General features: G+C 36.5%; 1 protein-coding gene and 1 long non-coding RNA gene across 2 annotated transcripts in view; one reads left to right on the plus strand and one right to left on the minus strand.

Annotated features, from left to right (window-relative positions):
* Positions 1 to 7657: 7657 nt before the first annotated feature.
* On the minus strand, positions 7658 to 8073 carry LOC141454429 (uncharacterized). The gene is made up of 2 exons (XM_074128652.1): positions 7939 to 8073; positions 7658 to 7840 (listed from the first exon to the last, which is right to left on the minus strand). The coding sequence occupies exons 1-2, from the start codon at positions 8071 to 8073 to the stop codon at positions 7658 to 7660; spliced, it is 318 nt and encodes a 105-aa protein (XP_073984753.1).
* A 12462-nt stretch (positions 8074 to 20535) lies between these two features.
* Positions 20536 to 23585, plus strand: part of LOC141453914 (uncharacterized) — a 212410-nt gene continuing 209360 nt past the window's right edge. The window contains exon 1 of the long non-coding RNA XR_012458305.1: positions 20536 to 20710. This is a non-coding gene — a long non-coding RNA (uncharacterized lncRNA). The remainder of the gene's footprint in view (positions 20711 to 23585) is intronic.

The raw sequence follows: 23585 nt of genomic DNA on the forward strand, positions 1-23585 counted from the left end.
GAACTCCCTCGCACAAGTTGTGCATTTTAGTTATGCACACAAATATTCTCTTTCACACAAAAGTGCACTTAAAAACAAACAAACAAATTCACCCAGTAAATTAATTTAACTGTAACAAAAAGCTGTAACAAATGCCCCTTTTTTAGGACATTCAATAAGTTTCGTCAAAGACAAAGAAACTTTTAAAATCAAAGTATTAAAGGGCAAAGTTCGTATCATCATCATCAGCTTTAAAGCCGCCTTCTTCAACACTGTTAATGATCTTCATGGTAGATTAGATTAGAAGATAGCAATTTCCGGTTTGAGATTGTTCCGGTACGGTTAATCACCGTTTTTGATGAGATTCTTTATGAGAGTACGAGGTGTGGCTATTAAATAACGAGACTATTGCTGAAAGAACATTTTATTTTAAATTTAAACATATTTAGTTATTATCACCTTCAATATACACCCCTCCCCTATCCCTACAACGCTCCATGCGAATTTACCATTGTTCCGAAACTGTGCTGGAAGTCTTTTTCTGTGAGCTCCTGCATGACGCGTACCGCTTTTTCTTTCACAGCTTCACAGCGGACTGCTGAAATCGTGCTCCTTTTCAATGCAGATTTGACTTTGGGGAACAGGATAAAAGTCACAAGTCAGGGCAAATAAGGCGAATGGCCTTAAACTGGGATGTTGTACTTGGCTAGAAACGTCGTCTTGGACTGACAATGCAGTGTGAGCCGGTGATGGAGAACTCGTGACTTGTTCTTCCAAAAAATCGGTTCGTTTTTTCCTTACTCTTTCACCGGAGTTGAGCAAGCACCTCACGTTTAATAATGTTGATTAATTATAATCGATATTTTCATCCGTTTTGGACGTGGAAGGGCGAACCGGGCGGTCATCATCTTCGACGTCTTCTCGGCCATCTTGGAAACGCTTGAACCACTCTAAAAACTTGCGCACGTGATACAACATTCATCGCCATAAACTTCTTTTAATAAAAGAGATAAGTTTCAGTAGCGGTTCTACCCAGTTTTGATGTGAAATTTCACGACAATTCGTTGCTCTACTACATGTGTAGTATCATGTTTTCGGCAAAACGAAACTAACACCCCTTACAAAAACACGTCAGGTTCCGATCAGACAGATTTCTCTACAAACACGTGAGACGCTACAATCGAAAGAGAAGGCTTTACTCCTGCACAGCTGTCGGTCATTAGGATTTGGCGCATGCATAGCTCTTCTATAACAGCATAAGTCTCGTTATTTAATAGCCACACCTCGTATGTTGAACAATAATTTAGGCAATATTGGATCTCTTTAAGCAATAAAATAATCTTTATTTATACAGGCTATTAATAATTTAGTAATTACTGGTACTTTTAACTCAAGACTTTGTGAGATTCTCGAACGGCTCAAAGATAGAAAATGAGTTGAAAGTTGAGGTGTTCGAGGAACAATATCTCGTTCTCAAAAAAAAAAAAAAATGCTCACCACTGCCTTTCAGATCGCTGCACAACCGTCAATAGTCACTGCAAGCACTTTATCTGCAATTTCTGGAGCTTGAGCATTACAGAGCATTCTGTGCTCATTCAAAAATCTTGCACCGTCTTCACGTTAAGCATTGCCGCCTAGTTAACTAGGGACGTAAGAGCTTTTTTACAAGGAAGAAAAGAGCTTTGAATTCTGTGCATTATGAAATCTTGCTCGTACTATGAGGTCTGAATCACTATCTAAAAGGTAAAAACGGGGCATTGCACAAGGGTTGAGAACTTCTGTTTGTGTGCGTAATTCCCCAATCTCTAATGCGAGACCAAACATGTACCAACCACTTATCATTTGGCTGACTTCCACCGCAGTTCTATTGGTAAGATAAAGGGAAACATCCCACCAAATGATATTCTTAATGTATTTTATTAAAATTACGAGTTTTTATAGTTAATGGCAATTTTATATATTTTTCACGAGTATACACACGTCGGACGCACCGTAATAGAGATTTGGTTTGACATGTATACACGTCAAATGCGCTTAACTGGTTAAAGGGTAACAGGATATCGTGTGAGTGTTGTTCACAGCAGATCTTTTTCTCGAGGAACAGATGATGCGTTTCTTTCACATCTAAACTTCAATCATCAAAGATGATTCTTATGGGTAGCTGAAGATTGATGAACGTCCTTAGTAGACGTGGAAAGAACTCCGGAAATAGTTTTTTAGCTCTATACTGCTCACATTTGTAAAATAAATCAAATTACCTTATTGGTTGCCGTTACTAAAAGTAAATGATTGGCAGAGCTATGCTGGAAGGTCACTTACCTTCTACAGTTTAGCTCTCTGTTCAATTGCACGTTGGACAATATATTGATCGTAAAATATGTCTCCATTAAAATGTCGTGTATGCACCAAGAGTGCCTAGTCATTTAAAAAATATTATGCAACAGATCAGATGATTTGTTGATGGATTCTTGATATCTTCTTTCTCACAGCTTCGAGACTGCGTGCATAGGGAGCAGAGGGGCACTTCAATATCTTTAATTTATCTCGCTACCCTTACTTGGAAGTCATCTGAGATAGAGAAAACAAAAAATTGACTTCAGATCATAAATCTAGTGAATTTATTTCTTTCAAAATTACGCATCCTGCATAGATCATCACAGGATTCATGTTAACAAAGATAGAAGCAAAAAAAAAAAAAATCTGGCATGAACACCCACACGATATCCGATCACAGAACAACTGTCAATATTTTACAAACTCCTAATTTTTTTAAAAAAAATATCTAATTCACACTAACAATATCCAAATTGTAAAAATGCATTTTACACCGAAGTTATATTTTAGGCGGAAGCCAAATCCATGCTCAGAATCTTCGCACAAAGGAAAGTGGCACTTCCGCTCTTGAAATTCTCATTACACGCCGGCGTGCCACAGGGCAGCATATCCTTGGACCGATCCTATACACCATCTATACTGCTGACATCCTTACCCATCCTCAAACTCTAATCACAACCTATGTCGATGACACCGCCATACCTTATCTTCCCACCCTGATCCTCTTCAAGTCTCTAACATTGTCCAAGAACACCTTGAGCTCATAGAAGCTTGGTGCCGAACATGGAGGATTAAACTTAACACTACCAAATGTACAACAGGTGACATTCACATTACGAAGACAGACCTGCCCTCCACTAACTATTAACAATACCGACTTCCACACAGGTTCGTTATCTAGGGCTGTCTACCTAGAGACAGCCGTCTAACCTGGAACCCCTCACACAAGACTTAAAAGACAAGAAGTGAACAGACGTTACAGACTACTAAGGAGACTCCTTGGACCAAATTCCTCCATTGATAAGTAAAAAGCTGTGTGAATTTCTTTCGTAAGTCGTGTGAATTTGACCCTAGATCAGTTTTTATTTATTTTTCACGTGACTTTGAAACGGTGTTTTGGTTATTTAAAAACCCCAATTTTCAAACTTTTTTTGGGGGGGGGCACAATCTCAAATTAAACATCTTACTAAAAATTTAAGAGATGTATTTAAGCGAAATTTTATAATATTAGTAAACAGTCCAAGTTTTTCAGAAAAATCTGTCTATAGAAGGGCTATAAATTGGAACAATATTTTGTGTATTGATGTCGCGTCTGTTTCAAATTAAGAATCTATTTTATATATACACCGATGTCAGATCGCTCTACTGCCATTCTACGGGAACTACTAATAAAAGTTTATTAATATTAAAATCGTGCTACTTAAGGTGAACGGAATGATTATAAAGATGAATGGTTAAAAATAAATATTCAAAAATAAAAAAAACGTGAAAAACGTTACTTTCTCTAAAAGAGGGTACTAACCCATCGATCTTAAAAAATAATGAACTTAAAAACGTTTCATTAAAAAAAAAAATTCGCTTACAAAACAGAAATATGATCACGATTTTTTTTGGTGAGTTAGTGAGGTAAGTACCTAATAAAGCTGCAGCCATCATGTCTGGGTACGCTTGAAACGTGGTACCAAATAGTTTCTCTGCAAAGAATGGGAATACATTGAAGTTAAGTTATTTAATAGATTAAGATAAAAAATAAACGAACACTCTTTACAATTCTCAAGTTACCTTTGATTACAGTTTACAGTAAGTAGGGCGCCACGGTAGCCGAGCGGTTATAGGCTAGACCCACAAAGCTAAGATGTATTGGCAGTACTAGGCTATATTCCCCGGTCTATACCTTTAATGGTTAATATGAGAAATTTACAGTAAAGTATGTTTGCTAGTCGCTACGGTAGCCGAGCGGTTAGAGCCTAGACCTGCGAAGCTAAGATGCATTGCAGTACTAGGCTATATTCCCCGGTCTATACCTTTAATGGTTAATACGAGAAATTTGCAGTAAAGTATGTTTGCTAGTTGCCATAGTAGCCGAGCGGTTAGAGGCTAGACCCACAAAGCTAAGATGTATTGCGGTTCTAGGCTAAATTTCCCGGTCTATACCTTTAATGGTTAATATGAGAAATTTGCAGTAAAGAATGTTTGCTAGTCGCCACGGTAGCCGAGCGGTTAGAGGCTAGACCAGCAAAGCTAAGATGTATTGCGGTACTAGGCTATATTCCCTGGTCTATACCTTTAATGGTTAATACGAGAAATTTGCAGTAAAGTATGTTTGCTAGTCGCCACGGTAGCCGAGCGGTTAGAGGCTAGACCAGCAAAGCTAAGATTTATTGCGGTACTAGGCTATATTCCCTGGTCTATACCTTTAATGGTTAATACGAGAAATTTGCAGTAAAGTATGTTTGCTAGTCGCCAAGGTAGCCGAGCGGTTATAGGCTAGACCCACAAAGCTAAGATGTATTGCGGTTCTAGGCTATATTTCCCGGTCTATACCTTTAATAGTTAATATGAGAAATTTACAGTAAAGTATGTTTGCTAGTCGCTACGGTAGCCGAGAGGTTAGAGGCTAGACCCGCAAAGCTAAGATGTATTGCGTTACTAGGCTATATTCCCCGGTCTATACCTTTAATGTTTAATATGAGAAATTTACAGTAAAGTATGTTTGCTAGTCGCTACGGTAGCCGAGCGGTTAGAGGCTAGACCTGCGAAGCTAAGATGTATTGCAGTACTAGGCTATATTCCCCGGTCTATATCTTTAATGGTTAATATGAGAAATTTACAGTAAAGTATGTTTGCTAGTCGCTACGGTAGCCGAGCGGTTAGAGGCTAGACCTGCGAAGCTAAGATGTATTGCAGTACTAGGCTATATTCCCCGGACTATACCTTTAATGGTTAATATGAGAAATTTGCAGTATAGTAAGTTTGCTAGTCGCCACGATAGTCGAGCGGATAGAGGCTAGACCCACAAAGCTAAGATGTATTGCGGTCATTACGACCCTCTGATCCACAACATGACTACCAACAACACTTCCACTCAAATCCACAACGCTGACTAAAGCGGCTGGTGGCCAAGCGATCATCTCAACACATAACGCCCGATCTCCAAGGATGTTTGCTGGCCGTAAGCTTGCCAACCTGGGGGAAACTAACGGCTTCCATCACTGGGATGGCCGTCTTTCAATCCATTCATTTCTCTCTAGCTACGCACATGCATGTGCGCGTATATGTTTATTCATATAAATATATACGTGTGTATGTATTTGCACAATTTCGTAATCCTCATTTTTTGTGCTTGTTGTAAATTAATTACAGTTACAAAATAAATAGATTACAAAAAAAAATGCCACTTTTGTATGGAGTTCGTTAATTTTAATTTTAAAGAGCATTACACAGTCGGATGGTTCATTTTACGCAGCTGACTCCCAACAAATTTCACTACACACTCCGATCTCAAATACCCGGGAATGGATTACAGTACTTTTCTTTTTTTATTGCCCCCAAGATGTCAAAGGGAATGTACAGTTTTACTTCGTAAAATTCAGAGATTAAAAGAAATGTATCTGTTAAAACTTAGGAAATTGTAGTAAATGAAAATTACGATTTTTATTTGGAATCATGATTAATATAAGAGAAATCGCAGTCAGTTTACGCTTTCAGCTGTTTGGAGCGCTGCTTTACTCCGAGAAACTGGCTCTAAATAAAATCCCATCCATGAATTATAACCACAATTAAGGTTATAATTAAACATAACTAAGGTAAAAGTAAATAAAAACTATAGTTCCATAAACTATCAGCAAATATTTAAGTATTAAACGATAAGATTTTTGTTTTTTAAATTTATTTTTTAATATAAGCCCAAGAAATTAAAAATAAATACAATTATTATTTAAACAAAGAAAAACACTTCTAATTTTACTTCAAATTTTTCTGATACAATAATTCAAGCACTGATTTATAGTAGTTGAACAAAATTCAATTATAACGGTTTGTTGCTTTCAATTTACTGTAAAAAAAAAAATAGTTTTTTATTGCAATGGCCTCCAAGATCATAGAATAGCGGCACCTTTTAAAATAATTATCATATAATTAAGCAATTTATTTATATATTAATCCAAGTGATTTATCGCTACCGTCCAAGATCATATTTCAATTTCGCGATTAAAAAAATAAAATAAAATAATAGAATATAGCCGCAAAAAAGTGAATTAATAATAAAATGTGCGTATTTTTATTTTTATTAATATTAAATTGATTTCGAAATTAGTTTTTCCAAAATTAAATAATATTTGCGTGGTGGGGGGCTCTGGAGATTTGATGACCATCTTCTTTTGGTTTTATAAATAATTGGAATTTAAATGATTTGTGCGATTGTTGTGCGTAGATATGTTTGTTCGTAATAAATTCTATTTTATCTGTGGATGCTGTGGATGCTGTGGGGAAGAATAAATCAATTTTATCTTTTATTTTATTTTACAAAATATTTAGCGTCTTACAAGTGATGATGAATTGATTTTAATTGTAGATTTATTAAGTAATTTACTTTTTAATTGCTAATCCCCTTAAAAGAGAGAATTATTGCAATCGTGCTGATTTTTGAATTTACACCGGAAATACACGTTTCGAGATTCGGTGAGTAAAAATAAAACACTCTAGTTAAGAAAAGAAAGAACTTCTTGATTACAGCGATAAAATTTGGTCAACCGGATATACCACTTATTTCTTGAGATTTTCTTGAAAATGAACTCTAATAATATTACACTCGTATAGGTCTACTACTCTTATTTGAAACACTTTTTTTTCAGGAAATTTCGATGAAAGGCACTTCTGAAAAGGAAAAGGCCTGGGGTTAGGGTTACTTTAAAAGTGTCTTTTCCTGGAATGTATGCTTGTTGTTCGTGTAATAACTAGGATTAAAGTAGTGGCTAAAATCCGGAGTTTTAGGAACTAAGAGTTGGCGGAAGAACGGATTGAGACAGATAGCTCAATATTCTCAGTCCGGAGCTCAAGCTGGAGGACGGCCTGGATGCAGTGCTCTAGGAGTTAAATAAATCAAGCCTTTATTAAAAAAAAAAAATTATAAACACCTACTGAAATGAAATTAAATTCTGACTGTATAGAACAAAAATAATAAAAATAAATAGAGAACAAAAATATAAAACCAAAGAATAAAATAACACAAAAAAAATAAACCCATTTTTGCTTCCGGAATTAGGCCCCTTTGTGAGCAAAGGCCTCTCCCAATTCTCTCCATATCTCTTTATCTCTAGCCCTGGAACTCCAGTTAGATCCAACGTTATTTCCGGATCTCGTCTCTCCATCTTAAGAACTGCCTACCTCTATTCCTCTTCTTATCCAATGGACTCCATTCGGTAACACTGTTTGTCCAGGTGTTTCTAGCTCGAGATACATGTCCTGCCCATCTCCACTTTTTTGCCGCTTGCACTGCTTGTAGAAAGCCAGCCCTGCTCTGGAATCTCTGTGTTCCTTATTTTAATATTCAAACACTTCTTTCCATAGCTCTCTGCGTGCTATGTTAGGAGTTAACTTGTCTTCAGATTCCTGGGGCCAGTTCACCTGAACTGCCAAACCTCCAAGATCCTTTTCTCCCAGTTTCAACTCACCAATCTTGATTGAACGTTCTCTCGGCCCTTGTTTTGTTTGATTAGGGCTCGTCCACACTTCTCCATTCGGTTGATTCACTGTTTGCATTTGTAATACACACTTACACGTCCTTCTTCTAACCCCTTAATACCGACCGGAATTCCGTTTTCTATTTCACCACCTCCATTGACATCCTGACATCCCCTTCTCAATGACAACCCCTCAGTCTTTCTGCAGCTCAACTCCCCAAACCCTCTTAATAATATCAGCGTCAAGTTCACCCTTCCACTTCCATCTTCTATCTTTTTAATTTTCCACTTGTATTTCTGTGTCGTCGCTTTCCACTCCTGCTCGTTTGTCGCATTTCACAAAGGAGACCGTTTTTTTTTTTTTCATTTCATCACCCATCGCCGCCTACCCTTTTATTTATTTTAAATTAAATTTTCCATCACATTAGTTGTATCATCATCCGTGACACCCTCGCTGTTTTCAACATTTCAGGACAAATGACACCACGAAATGAAAAAAAAGGGAAAACCACCCTCCGGAAAAGTTTAGTAGCTAATCTGGGAGTTTGAAATTCGTTTTTTTTTTCTAAACTCTTACCTCTCTTCAGAGGGAGTGCTGTAATCCTACCGATTTTCGATTACTATTATTGTCCTCACACTGCAGGAAACTCAAACTTGGGATTCTACACGGATTTTATCCTCATTCCACTAGTGTTTGTCTACCTTTGTTTTCCACCTAGTGGCCAGGCTATTGAATAACGAGACTATTGCTGTAAAAAAAACATTTTATTTTAAATTTATTCATATTTAGTTATTATCAACCTTCAATATACTATTCCCCTCCCCTATCCCTACAACGCTCCATGCGAATTTACCATTGTTCCGAAACAGTGCTGGAAGTCTTTTTCTGTGAGCTCCTGCATGGCGCGTGCCGCTTTTTCTTTCACAGCTTCAACGGACTGCTGAAATCGTGTTCCTTTTCAATGTAGATTTGACTTTAGGGAACAGATAAAAGTCACATGGGGCGGTCAGGTCAGGCGAATAAGGCGGATGGACTAAAACTGGGATGTTGTACTTGGCTAGAAACGTCGTCTTGGACAGACAATGCATTGTGAGCAGGCGCGTTGTCTTGGATGGAGAACCCATGACTTGTTCTTCCACAATTCGGGTTGTTTTTTTCCTTAATCTTTCACGGAGTTGAGCAAGCACCTCACCGGTAGTAATGTTGATTAATTATAATCGATATTTTCACGTCCGTTTTGGACGTGGAAGGACGACCCGGGCCTAGTCATCATCTCCGACTTATTCTCGGCCATCTTGGAAACGCTTGAACCACTCAAAAAACTTGCGCAAGTGATACAACATTCATCGCCATAAACTTCTTTTAATAAAAGAGATAAGTTTCAGGTAGCGGTTTTACCAAGTTTTGATGTGAAATTTCGCGACAATTGGTTGCTCTACTACATGTATAGTGTCATGTTTTGGGGCAAAACGAAACTAACACCTCTTACACAAACACGTCAGGTTCCGGTCAGACAGATTTCTCTACAAACAAGTGAGACGCTGCAATCGAAAGAGAAGGCTTTACTCCTGCACAGCTGTCGGTCGTTAGGATTTGGCGCATGCATGGTTCTTTTGTAGCAGCATCAGCGACATCTCGTACTTATTAAAGTTTATAATTAGTTTCAAATTGATGCGTTTTCTGCCCTAACTGTTTAGGTAAATATAAATTATAACTAGATCTTCAGGTAAAATAGACTAAAGAATCAGTCAACAAATAAAGATGAACCTTACTTAAAATTAGTTAGAAATTGGAGGGACAACAGTAGATCAGAAATAGGTAAAACTTGGCTAGAAAGTGCACCCCGTATTTAAAATAAGTTTAGAATAAATAACGCTGCAAATGTTGAGGTAATTAGTTGTGGAACAGCTGGGTAGAATGGCGCGGAGAGCAACATTTGCTTGCTTTCCTTTTAACTCGCCGAGCAAAGCCATCCATCTATCTAACTATATCGTTAGTAATACGGGTCTCCTACACTGACCTAACATCGTCTCTGATCTCTTCAAAAGGTTCAGAGAAATCTTTGGTTCCTTATTAAAATGAAATACGTGTCTATTGCTGTTGGTAATTGCGTTCGCCGCTAGGGGCGCCACATTTGCTCTCCTTATTTATCACATAGTTCAAAGTGGCTCGTAATTTACTTCAACTTTCTAACAGTCTTTTTTTTTTATTATAATTATTTATTTATTACCTTCTCTTACAGATCGAGACAGGAAGTACAGCATGTAATCGAAATTTCAAATTTCAAAAAGCTGAAGCTAAATGATTTCCGCCACCAAAAGAAAATTCAGTAGAAAGAATGACTTTACCCAATTTTTTTTTAGTTTTCCTCAAACTGCGTACAAATATCGTAGGTTCTCGTAGAGTTTGATTGTCCACCGGAAGCAGGTCGGATGAGTACAATTTCCGGTGGGTAGTAGCCCAATTTTCCGTCACAGACACGACTCACGCTTCTCCGTTATTACTAACGGCCATGGAGATATCATTCAGGACTAGAGGATGGTAAACCCAATCTGTTCCGGCATCCCGAAACCCTGGTATTTCTCTAGAGAGCCTCTGAACCCTAAGACGCTCCAAAAATCTTGATTTAAGTTGTGCCATCTTGGTATAAATGCAGCAGGAGGGCGCCAGGACACTAGGGAACGGTTATTCCCCAATTCGAGGTTTCCATTTCTCTTCCTAGTTCTTTCCCAGGAGAACCGAAAGCTGGGAGAGTGTTGTTTCAGCAATAGATCTTATATTTATCACTTACGAGGGTCGTTTGAAAAGTCCGTGCAAAGTCCGAGAGATAGCACTACTGGCGCGTATCGAGGTTATGTTTAGTTAGTAGCATCTCTTGGAAGAACACACACCAAGTTTCAGCCAGATCGGTCTATTTCTTTGTGTTTGGCATTCGTTTGAATCGAGGAAGTCGAGTGATTTTCAATAAATGGACGAAAAAGAATTTCGTGTGTTGATTAAACACTACTTTATGAAAGGCAAAACGCCTCAGGAGACTAAAGAGAAGCTTGATAAACATTATGGTGACTCTGCACCTTCGATTAGAACAGTTTATAAGTGGTTTCAAAATTTTCGAAGTGGCCATATGGGCACAAGTGACGCTAAACGTTCTGGACGCCCTGTTGAGGTTACTACTCCAGAAATCATTGATAAAATCCATGATATGGTGATAGATGACAGAAGAGTGAAGGTGCGTGAGATTGCTAGTGCTGTGGGCATCTCGAATGAACGGGTACAAAATATTTTGCATCAACATTTGGACATGACAAAGCTATCCGCAAGATGGGTGCCGCGATTGCTCACGCTTGACCAAAAACGAAATCGTGTGAAGTGTTGCAAGGACGGTTTGCAGCTGTTCCAGAAGAATCCGCAGGACTTTAAGCGTCGTTTCGTCACTGTGGATGAAACATGGATACATCACTACACTCCTGAGACCAAAGAACAATCTAAACAATGGGTTACAATTTGGATGATCGCTAAATCTTGAGTCAAAAAGAAAGCTCCGCTTCTTGAATACAGGTAAATGGGAAACAAAAGGATCCTCATCCCGTTTGTTATTACCAGGCACGCCACTTACTCCATAGTCTTTTTACCCAGGGGGCCACAGTTCACTGTCCCTCAGACCGTTAGAGGGCCAGACTATATATATAAAAAAAACTATTTTAAAGTAAAACAAAAAACAAAACGGGAACAAATAGAATATTTAAAATAAAGAACAAGTAAATTTAAATCACCAAACTGCCCAGTATTTCTGTGGGAACTATGGACCTGCTTTTGGCTAATGGGATGGTCCAATGTCCGGTTTAGTTATAGTGCTTTGCCTTTCTTCCTACTTCTGGCTGTTATTTTACACTGTTTTCGGAGCCGTGACGCGTGCATCCCGCATCATCGGAAATAGTACTGTACATGAGCGACGCAGCGCTTTGCGGCTGCACCACCACATATACGAGTAGTGCTGCTCTCACTTACCACCAATGAAAGAGATGCCCCTTCCGGAAGTGCGGCGAGGGCCGGATAAATGTCCTCAGGGGGCCGCATGTGGCCCGCGGGCCGTAGTTTGGGGACCCCTGGTGTAGCCTAACACAATATATTAATTCGTTATTTGATTCAGTGATGACTAATAAAAGATAAGGGATACATTTACGAAGACTAATTCATACTATATCTATTGGTTCTTTTTATTTCGAGATGGCCTCAAAATTTTCTAAAATTGCAAAATTTACTGCCGATTGGTCACTACCGAAAACACATGACGAATATACTCGTCATAACACAAAATTTTTACACTTTTTTCATGACGAATATCTTCGTCATAAACAGTTGACTGTTTTTTTTGTCTTTTTTTGGGCATTGGCTATCGCCGTACAGCCAGCATCGTCTAGGTGCTTATCACTAGAATATCACTCACTCTCCATTCTTACTTATAAATACATTCGCTTCACACATTCATCCCTCTACTATATACAACTATTTACATCCAAACTTACCAACTAATGGATGGATCAGTACTCCTATATTCCTGCCATCCTTATAGCTTAACCTAAAATTAAAATCACCGTAATCCTTCTCTAAGCATTTTCTTCCATTCATTCTAATTCGGCTATAACTTTTAAATACATTCATATTTCATTGCTAACTCTGCTATAGATTTAAGCACATACTCGTAGATGTTGGTGGAGAATATTATGTCTTCGTAGCGAAATGGTGCATCTAAATACCCTGTACAAGTCGTCAAACATTCGTTTTCTTTCTACCACTGGTTGAATTTCGTCAAGTTAAGTCTTCCATCAAAATATTTTTGTTTTCCAGACTAGAGTTGTGAAAAAGTAATGCCTACTTTTTTTCAGGCGGACTTTACGTCCAACTGTGGAAGTCCTATAGTTGTGTTAAACAGGTTATATTGTTCAAGTTTTTAATGCTTCCTACCAACCCGCAGAGAAAACATTTGTATAAATGTACCCTTCTTGTATATTTAAGAAGGCAGTGACGAACTGTTTATATGCATGTAACAGGTGTTTATTACAGAAATGGAACTTTCTGACAGGTGTTTATGTTAACTGTAATGTATTAGTAAATAATACATTACAGGTAAAAGAGACCGGAGATGGTGATTGGGTTAAATAATAGAAGAGAGGACAATTTACATGATGCCTGTGTGTACATGTCTGTCAGTCCAGTAAAGGTATTTGTTTGTTTTTTTTGGGAAGGGGGGATCTTAAAAAGGCTGTTGGTTTAGTTTTCAATTTTAAGATTGAGTAAAGTGCGTATTTTTAAGTGTCGAGACACTCTCTCTTTAGTAAGTGTCATTCTGTCAGTTAGCCGAGCTTAGAAGTGATACACTCCACTAAATGTTTAGTTTTTAACCGGGGACACATTCTAGTTCAGTGCTGCCAACCTGAACAATGCTGGCAATCCTAAATTAATTCCACCGCTGTAAATATTATCCTTTTTTTTGTATATACGCTCGCTTATTCTGTTAGTAGTATTTTTAGTTTTTTTTACTTTTGATCAGAAGATGTATTACGGACCTAGTAAAAATTTTCGACATCGATTTTTTTTTCGACCTTAAGAAATGCACCACCAGTTTGAGGTCGGTCTCCTGTTAGGTGTGTGTTTGTGCGTGGTTCCCGCTCACTATAGTTCCAAATTCCCCCGCAATATTGTGGTGGTGGGAAACTATAATGCCAAAATGAAAAGTCGCAGAGGCCCCCCCCAGTGTATATTTCATTTGAGTACCACCAATTTGAAACTTGAGTGTAAGTTACCGGACTGACAAACTCCCAAGAGGAAGTACAACTTTTTTTAAAAAAAAAATAATTTTTTTTAATCTCAAAAATGGTTTCAACAATGTTTTCCAAAGTATTTTCCGAGCTGTGGATCAAAAGCTGTTTATTTTGAAACACTTTTCCACGAAAATTCAGTTAATAGTTCACTTCTGGGCGATCCACTTTTTAAAAAAAATAGAATGTAAGGTCCTGTACGATGTCTTTTTTTTTTGTCAAGCAAGGTACTTGCTATACCATTGAAGCCTAAAGTTTTTTTTCAGTAAAAGTTGAATCCTATAAAGAAAACAGAATTTTACTACGTAAACAGCGATAAGAGGAAATCGTGTAACTTTTTCTTGATAATAATAATCTGTTAGTACCGGCAGGAAATACAAATACCATTTCCTAATTCTATAAACGATTCATTCCTGTTTAAAGATAAGATCTAAATTTTTTTTAGTAGTTGAAACCTAATTACAAATGTACACTTAAGTTTCAGTTCCAGGATATAAAGATTGCATTAAGCACTTATCATTGACGGAAGTATTGTAAATGTCGTTTTAAAATATTTGAAAGAATTTTTTGGCCGCCATATTGTATACATGTTTTAATAGTTTCCTGATTGTGAATAAAATAGCAGGTTTCTGTTTCTGAATAACAGAATAGAATTTATTTGCTTTTAGAGTTACACTCCTTAGAAATGAGTCTGGTTATAATATTTTAAACAAAACTAGAAAATAAAAGTAATTCTTGCAATAATTATTAAAAGAAAATTTACAAAACTGGAAAACTGAAAGAAAACAAAAAAGAAAAAATAAAATTAAATTAAAGAAAATAGGCTAAACTTAACATGCCAACATAAGATACCCAATTTTAGATTTTGTACATTTTATTAAGTTTGAGAGGGCAGAGTACGGAAATAACTGTATTGTTGAAGAAAGTATAATAATAATGACAATAATAGTAGAAACATACGAGGGTCGTTTGAAAAGTCCGTGCAAAAATAAAAACTACTTAATTTTTTGGGGTAAACCTTTTTTATTTTTCAACATAGTCTCCTTTTAGGCTTATACACTTCGTCCAACGCTGCTCTAGTTTGTTGATCCCTTCCGAATAATAGGATTTGTCCAAGTCTGAAAAATAGCCATTCGTTTCTGCAATCACCTCCTCGTTCGAATAAAATCTTTTTCCCGCCAGCCATTTCTTCATATTGGGGAACAAATAGTAGTCCGAGGGAGCCAAGTCTGGAGAAAAAGGGGGGATGTGAAACGAGTTGGAACCCTATTTCCATTAATTTTGCGACCACAACTGCTGAGTTGTGAGCTGGTGCGTTGTCGTGATGGAAAAGGACTTTTTTGTGGGGCCAATCGTGGGCGTTTTTCTTGCAGCTCGGTTTTCAAACGGTCCAATAACGATGAATAATATGCACCTGTAATAGTTTTACCCTTTTCCAGATAGTCGATGAGGATTATTCCTTGCGAATCCCAAAAGACAGTCGCCATAATCTTTCCGGCCCGAAGGAACGGTCTTCGCCTTTTTTGTCGCAGATTCCCCGTTGGTAACCCATTGTTTAGATTGTTCTTTGGTCTCAGGAGTGTAGTGATGTATCCATGTTTCATCCACAGTGACGAAACGACGCTTAAAGTCCTGCGGATTCTTCTGGAACAACTGCAAACCGTTCTTGCAACACTTCACACGATTTCGTTTTTGATCAAGCGTGAGCAATTGCGGCACCCAACTTGCGGATAGCTTTGTCATGTCCAAATGTTGATGCAAAATATTATGTACCCGTTCATTCGAGATGCCCACAGCACTAGCAATCTCACGCACCTTCACTCTTCTGTCATCCATCACCATATCATGGATTTTATCAATGATTTCTGGAGTAGTAACCTCAACAGGGCGTCCAGAACGTTAAGCGTCACTTGTGCCCACATAGCCACTACGAAAATTTTGAAACCACTTATAAACTGTTCTTATGGAAGGTGCAGAGTCACCATAATGTTTATCAAGCTTCTCTTTAGTCTCCTGAGGCGTTTTGTCTTTCATAAAGTAGTGTTTAATCAACACACGAAATTCTTTTTCGTCCATTTTTTGAAAATCACTCGACTTCCTCGATTCAAACGAATGCCAAACACAAAGAAATAGACCAATCTGGCTGAAACTTGGTGTGTGTTCTTCCAAGAGATTAGTGATGGGCTATTTGAGCGGACTCGTTCCATTGGAACGAGTCCGATGGTGGAACGAGTTGATTCAAATCCCTATTTTTAAAAAAAGTGATTCCGCCCCGCCCCAAAAAATTTAGGCAAATAAAAATGAAAATGAGGCAGCAGAAGGTTTGGAACGATTAAACATAAGAACAAATGTCACGCAATTTATTATATTATTATATCATTAAATGTTAGCTTTCCCAGTTAATAACAAAACTATATTTCTTTAACACACATTGAGTACTATCCCTAATTTCCAATTGCTCTGATAAATATAAAATTAACAACGTAATACAAATATTAACACAAAAATAGGCTAGTCAAATATAAATTAAAGCAATGCAGTTTTGTCATTATCTAGCTTGACCACTAGAAGACTGGAGTTAACTTACTTCAAGAGTATTCAAGGTAGAGAAACGGAAATGGGTAGGAAATTATTCCATAAAAATTCTAACCCTTCAAAATTATAATTACTCATAATATTTATTAACTAAGAATTGAATATCAAGCTTTTAAAATATTATCTTATTGTTTTACAAAAAGAAAAAGCTGTGTGCTTAATCTTAAACTTAGCGCTGGACACTCTTACTCTCATCTTCATTGGCGTAAGCTTGAACGTGTACATGTCAGCTAGACGGTCAAAGTAAAACTGGGCCAAAATTTAGTATTACCTAACTGGTTTACTTAGTGTAGTATCCCTCCCACTCTATCACCTATTTCACAAACATTCATCGATTGAAAATATTTTTTAGTTAAATATTCGTTTCATTGGAATACAAAAAACATTATAACGCTTTCTTAAGATGATTTGAATTTTTAAAATTTGTTTTTGTCCATTACTCTTATAAAATACGAAGAATTTCAAATAAAATATAATATACAAACACAGAATGATCTAGTGTGCAGGTGGAGTCAGTCGTAGTTACCATGACAACGGAACCGTTAAACGACTCCGGCCCAGCTCTAGCATTTTCATTGGTTAAATCCACTGGAGTTGGTGGAGTCGAATCCGGAGTGATTTAAATCCTTTTGAAACCGGACTCGTTCCATTTTTTCGTTCACTGAATCTAGCCAATAGAAATTGCTGGAGCTGGAACCGGAGTTGTTTAACGGTTCCATTGCTATGGTAACGAGGACTGACTCCACCTGCATACTAGATCATTGTGTTTGTATATTATATTTTATTTGAAATTCTTCGTATTATATAAGAGTAATGGACAAAAACAAATTTTAAAAATTAAAATCATCTTAAGAAAGCGTTATAATGTTTTTTGTATTCAAATAAAACGAATATTTAACTAAAAATTATTTCCAATCGATGAATGTTTGTGAAATTGGTGATAGAGTGGGAGGGATACTGCAGTAAGTAAACCAATTAGGTAATACTAAATTTTGGCTCAGTGTTACTTTGACTGTCTCACGGTCATGTACACGGTTAAACTTACCCAATGAAGATAAGAATAAGAGTGTCCAGCGCTATGTTAAAGATTAAGCACACAGCTTTTTCTTTTCGTAAGATAATAAGATAATATTTTTAAAGCTTGATATACAAGTCCTAGTAAATAAATATTTCTTTATTTATGAGTAATTATCATTTTGCTTGAAGGGTTAGAATTTTTTTTATGGGAATAATTTCCTACCCATTTCCGTTTCTCTACCTTGGATCCTCTTGAAGCACGTTAACTCCAGTCTTCCAGTGGTCAAGCTAGATAATGACTAAACATCATTGCTTTAATTTTTATAATTGACTAGTCTATTTTTATGTTAATTTTTGTGTTACGTTGTTAATTTTATATTTATCAGTGCAATTGGAAATTAGGGATAGTACTCAATGTGTGTTAAAGAAATATAGTTTTGTTATTAACTGGGAAAGCTAACATTTAATGATATTTTTTAATGAATTGCGTGACATTTTTACTAATGCATAGGGTAAGTACAGAGACCGGAATCGGTGAACGAGTTGTTGGAATCGATTCCAACCCTGGAACTGATTCAAATCCAACGAGTCCAAAGACGGACTCGTTCTGCCCATCACTACAAGAGATGCTACTAACTAAACATAACCTCGATACGCGCCAGTGGTGCTATCTCTCTGACTTTGCACGGACTTTTCAAACGACCCTCGTACATATTATCATTAAGTAACTTCTTACGATAATATTAGTTGTCGTATTTTTAAAGCTTATATTGCAAAATAGCAAATATCATTTAATTTTTTCTTTAGAATTAACTGTTAATATATTATGCAGATTTGTAAGATTAGAGAAATGTTTATTAATATACTTATACAGATATCTGCTCCTAGGGTCATTATACATGGCGCATTCCATTAAAAAATGCAATAAATTCTCGGGACTATACGAATTACAAATCGCACATATTTCCAAACTGTTTAACTTGAAATGTTCATTATTAAGATAAAAAGAAGGCGAATCAAAATTAGATAGACGAATTTGAGAAACCAATCTATGCTTTTTAGTAGAACATCTAAAATTCAAAGTACTCTTCACCACCCTTTAGAGAGTTAAAATGTCTAAATTCCTTATTATAATTCGAATGGCTGACCCTATCGATATCAGAGGACAACAAATGGTTATAAAATCTCTCATCAATATTTTTTACTTCAATGCTAGAAAGGCTGGAGTTTAATTCTAAAATATGTTGAGAACCAATAGGCAATAATTTATTCTTAAATTGGGTGTACCAGGTATAATTTACATTATTATAATTGTAACTATCGATTACTTTTAAAGCATTAAATACAATTTTTGGTAACCGCTGGTCAGTCATATTTCGTATTTTATTGTACCTAGAGACCATTCTTTTCACTACTTCAGTCTCTGGATGAGGGAGACCAGTCTCCAATCTAATGAAATGACTGGGAGTTAGACGAGGTAAATGATAAATATTTTTAACAAAATTTGTTTAGGACTTTATCAAGATCGCGACTGTAGATGGGAGCCCAGACTTCAGCGCAATAAAGTAGAGAACCGTTTACTATACTTCTATAGACTCGCTGCTTAGTGTTTCTGAATAACATCTTTCTGTAATCTTTTAATAAGTCTCGAGAATACGTAGTTAAAAGAAAACCGGCATAATGGTAGTACGAGGTAGTCGTATTTGTGTACGCTCCAGATTTTTTTTACGATTAACAAGTGAAGGTTGGCAACACTGATGCCAGAAAAAGATCATTTCTCCTGAAGTCATTTTCAAGGTGTTGTTGTACAGAGTGCAGAGATACATTTTCTTGCTCTCCTCTTGCGAAGGAGGCAGTGAGAAACTGTGGAAAAGGCCACCCCCCCCCCTTACAAGAGAATACAGTATACATACAAACACACAGCCTTGAGAGCATCCCTTGCCGGGTGGAGAGCGAGCACCCCTGGCTATAGATTCCTCCAGATTGTAGTGGGTGGGGCCCCAATCAATATAAGCATGACAAGATGGCCGGCACGCACGCTTTCCTCCCGCCGGCCTCATCCCAGCCTATACAAAACCCACTTGTACACCACGTACAAGAGATAACTTACCCATTTCCAGCAGGAAGTTGGTCTCTAACAAAACTCACTCTAAGAATTAGAAGCCGACCGGAAAGTACGATCTATTCACTCTTTGAGAGAGAGAGAAAATCTTCACGCTGTTGGCAGGGAAGCCTCCCCTGGTAGGGTGTCGATTATTTAATTTTCTTTTTATTACTTTATTGGATAGATTTCCCTCGTTCACTTATTGTAAAACAAACTTTCCATAATCGATTTTTCGTTAGAAATAAAAGTTTTGAAGTAACCGGAATTGAGGTACCTAATAATTGTGGTGATGCTAAAATAGTCACTTTAGATCTCATTACGGCCGGCCCCCCTGAAATCTATTCTACTCCAAGAAGACGCCTTGGGTCCCGAAGGCTCCTTAGAAGGCACCAAATCACTCCTGTGCCATCCATTACTCACCTAGATTTGGGCTAAACAAGTTACTGAAGAATAAACTGTTACAAATAATAAGTAACAGGACTACAGGGTGTTTGTGCGAAGCATTTAGGCAAGGTTTAAAGAAAACCATTAGAATAATTTTCTGAAAACTCGCTACAAACTTCTAATTTGGAATACTGCTTCCATGTTTAATACTTATAATAATTATAACTGGATAAGACCAAATAATCCATAAATGATATTTTACCAGTGAACCTAACCATTATTCTGCCATTACAAGTTACAAGTTTGCAATTTACAAGACCACAAAAAACAATAAATAAATAAATAAGTTTGCAATTTGTTTACCATATTTTTCAGAAAATCTTGCAAATAGATTTAATAGCTACAAAGTTAAGTTTTTTGTGAATATTATAAAACTAAAAATACAAAAAAAGAATTAGATAAGACACCGAATAATTTTCTGTTGACAGTTTAGTGCAGACAGTGTTGGTATTTCTGAATTCAAAACATAGAAGTAGGGAAATTAATTCTCTTTGCAAAGCATCAATTCTAACATTAACACACTCGATTTAATAAACACGAGTAAACCGTTTTGAGGTTATAAATAGCAAAAGTGTGTGGTGTAGAAGTGAATTTATACTCGTTCTATTTTCGTTTACAGTTTCTTTTATTTTCAAGAATATTTAAAAAGGAAAAAAGTTAGAAAGAAAGTTTTATGATGCCAACAAGTCGATCGCGAGACCAGTTTTGGTTGATCGCAATGTCAGGGATGGAAAAAGTAAGTCATATTATTCTTTCACGATAAATTTTCCTGGCCCCCAAAAAAAGACGCGAAAGTGAAATATTGAAATCAAATTATCAGCCACACTGTGCATTTTCATAACAACTATTTCATATTTACGAACAAATAGTACAACAACTTATACATTGCATTTTAAGTTAGTAAAAAATCTATCTTGAAAAAGTGTCGGAAAATCGAATTTTTTAGGGTACCGCATGCTGCGGAATGCTGCTATCAAAAGTCTAGAAATTTACGAGGGTCGTTTGAAAATTCCTTGCAAAGTCAGAGAGATAGCACTACTGGCGCGTATCGAGGTTATGTTTAGTTAGTAGCATCTCTTGGAAGAACACACACCAAGTTTCAGCCAGATCGGTCTATTTCTTTGTGTTTGGCATTCGTTTGAATCGAGGAAGTCGAGTGATTTTCAAAAAATGGACGAAAAAGAATTTCGTGTGTTGATTAAACACTACTTTATGAAAGACAAAACGCCTCAGGAGACTAAAGAGAAGCTTGATAAACATTATGGTGACTCTGCACCTTCCATAAGAACAGTTTATAAGTGGTTTCAAAATTTTCGTAGTGGCTATGTGGGCACAAGTGACGCTTAACGTTCTGGACGCCCTGTTGAGGTTACTACTCCAGAAATCATTGATAAAATCCATGATATGGTGATGAATGACAGAAGAGTGAAGGTGCGTGAGATTGCTAGTGCTGTGGGCATCTCGAATGAACGGGTACATAATATTTTGCATCAACATTTGGACATGACAAAGCTATCCGCAAGATGGGTGCCGCGATTGCTCACGCTTGATCAAAAACGAAATCGTATGAAGTGTTGCAAGGACGGTTTGCAGCTGTTCCAGAAGAATCCGCAGGACTTTAAGCGTCGTTTCGTCACTGTGCATGAAACATGGATACATCACTACACTCCTGAGACCAAAGAACAATCTAAACAATGGGTTACCAAGGGGGAATCTGCGCCAAAAAAGGCGAAGACCGTTCCTTCGGCCGGAAAGATTATGGCGACTGTCTTTTGGGATTCGCAAGGAATAATCCTCATCGACTATCTGGAAAAGGGTAAAACTATTACAGGTGCATATTATTCATCGTTATTGGACCGTTTGAAAACCGAGCTGCAAGAAAAACGCCCACGATTGGCCCACAAAAAAGTCCTTTTCCATCACGACAACGCACCAGCTCACACCTCAGCAGTTGTGGTCGCAAAATTAATGGAAATAGGGTTCCAACTCGTTTCACATCCCCCCTATTCTCCAGACTTGGCTCCCTCGGACTACTATTTGTTCCCCAATATGAAGAAATGACTGGCGGGAAAAAGATTTTATTCAAACGAGGAGGTGATTGCAGAAACGAATGGCTATTTTTCAGACTTGGACAAATCCTATTATTCGGAAGGGATCAACAAACTAGAGCAGCGTTGGACGAAGTGTATAAGCCTAAAAGGAGACTATGTTGAAAAATAAAAAAGGTTTACCCCAAAAAATTAAGTAGTTTTTATTTTTGCACGGACTTTTCAAACGACCCTCGTATTTCATACCGTCACTGTTTACATCTAATTTCATTTAAATTTCACAATAAAACCAAAAGTCTTAAGTAAAAGAATTTATGCAAATCGTGGTAATTTAAATTTCGGAACATTAAAGAAAGAATTTTCGTCAATTTTGGCCAAGTACGAGACATTTTTATTGGATAATGACATACAACGTGTACAACAAAGTACCTTTTGTTATATTTACAAACTACTAAATATTGAATATCAATATAGTAACCCGCAATTATATTTAACACTTCCACTACCCCATAATGTCACAACAGTAATAGCTCAATTGAGAACTTGTAATACATTAAATTTAAAATTATATTTTAAACATAATATATACGCGATAAACCCGTCAGAAATTTGTCAAATTTGTAATAAGATGGAAACTGAAGATCTTTATCACCTATTGGTAATTTGTCCTCTGTACACGCCACTAAGAGAAATACTGTTTACAAATTTAGGTATTAAAAATAAATTAAATGCAAGCAACTACTTTGAAGTATTAAACATCGATACAAAAAACAAAGCCGTATGGATTTATAATTATTTTTATAACATATGTAGATTACGTTCTTTTTGTTTGGGTCAATGACCCATTTACTATTTGCTATTGTACCCTGAATATACAAGAAAAGTATGCTCTTGTTTTAACGTGTTGATGTAACTTGGATAAGTTTAAAATTAGTGTTGACAAATTATAAAATGTACTTGTGTTTGTGTGTGTAAATGAGAAATAGTATTCAGTCTGTTAATGTACAAAGGCTAAATGTATGTTTTCACTTGAAGGAAATTGTTATTATTATTTTTTTTTTTCTTCTCTTTTTTGTTTACTAGTTATTAACTATTAAGTTTGTTCATAATTGTGTAAGTTTGTTTGTTAATTATGTACTGTGAGCTCTGTCCAACAAGATTTTGTATCTTTAGATGGATAAATAAATAAATAAAATAAATAAATAAAGTAAAAGAATTTTTAAAAGAAAAAATGTACACAATGAAAGCTTAAGTATTATTTGAGACACTAACTAGAATACTGGGACAAATTGAGACAGAATTTGGTATTTAACACTAGAATTAGCAACAACATTTGTTACATTATCTTGTAATTTGTTACATTTGACTAGTAATTCAAGACTTGGTGGTTGTAATTCTTTATTAACAAATTAATTTATGCTACCATATTACAATATATAACTTGCAAAAGTGAGTCATCTTACGAAGATTGGTCTTCGTCAATAAATTCATTCCAAAGTCTTAGGTTAATCGCTTGATTTCAAGATAGTTGATTACTTTTTCTTAGTCAGAAAGTTGGCAATC

This window comes from Rhodnius prolixus, unplaced genomic scaffold (assembly GCF_049639745.1).
Source record: "Rhodnius prolixus isolate KJV_2025 unplaced genomic scaffold, Rpr scaffold_9, whole genome shotgun sequence".
Taxonomy (NCBI): domain Eukaryota; kingdom Metazoa; phylum Arthropoda; class Insecta; order Hemiptera; family Reduviidae; genus Rhodnius; species Rhodnius prolixus.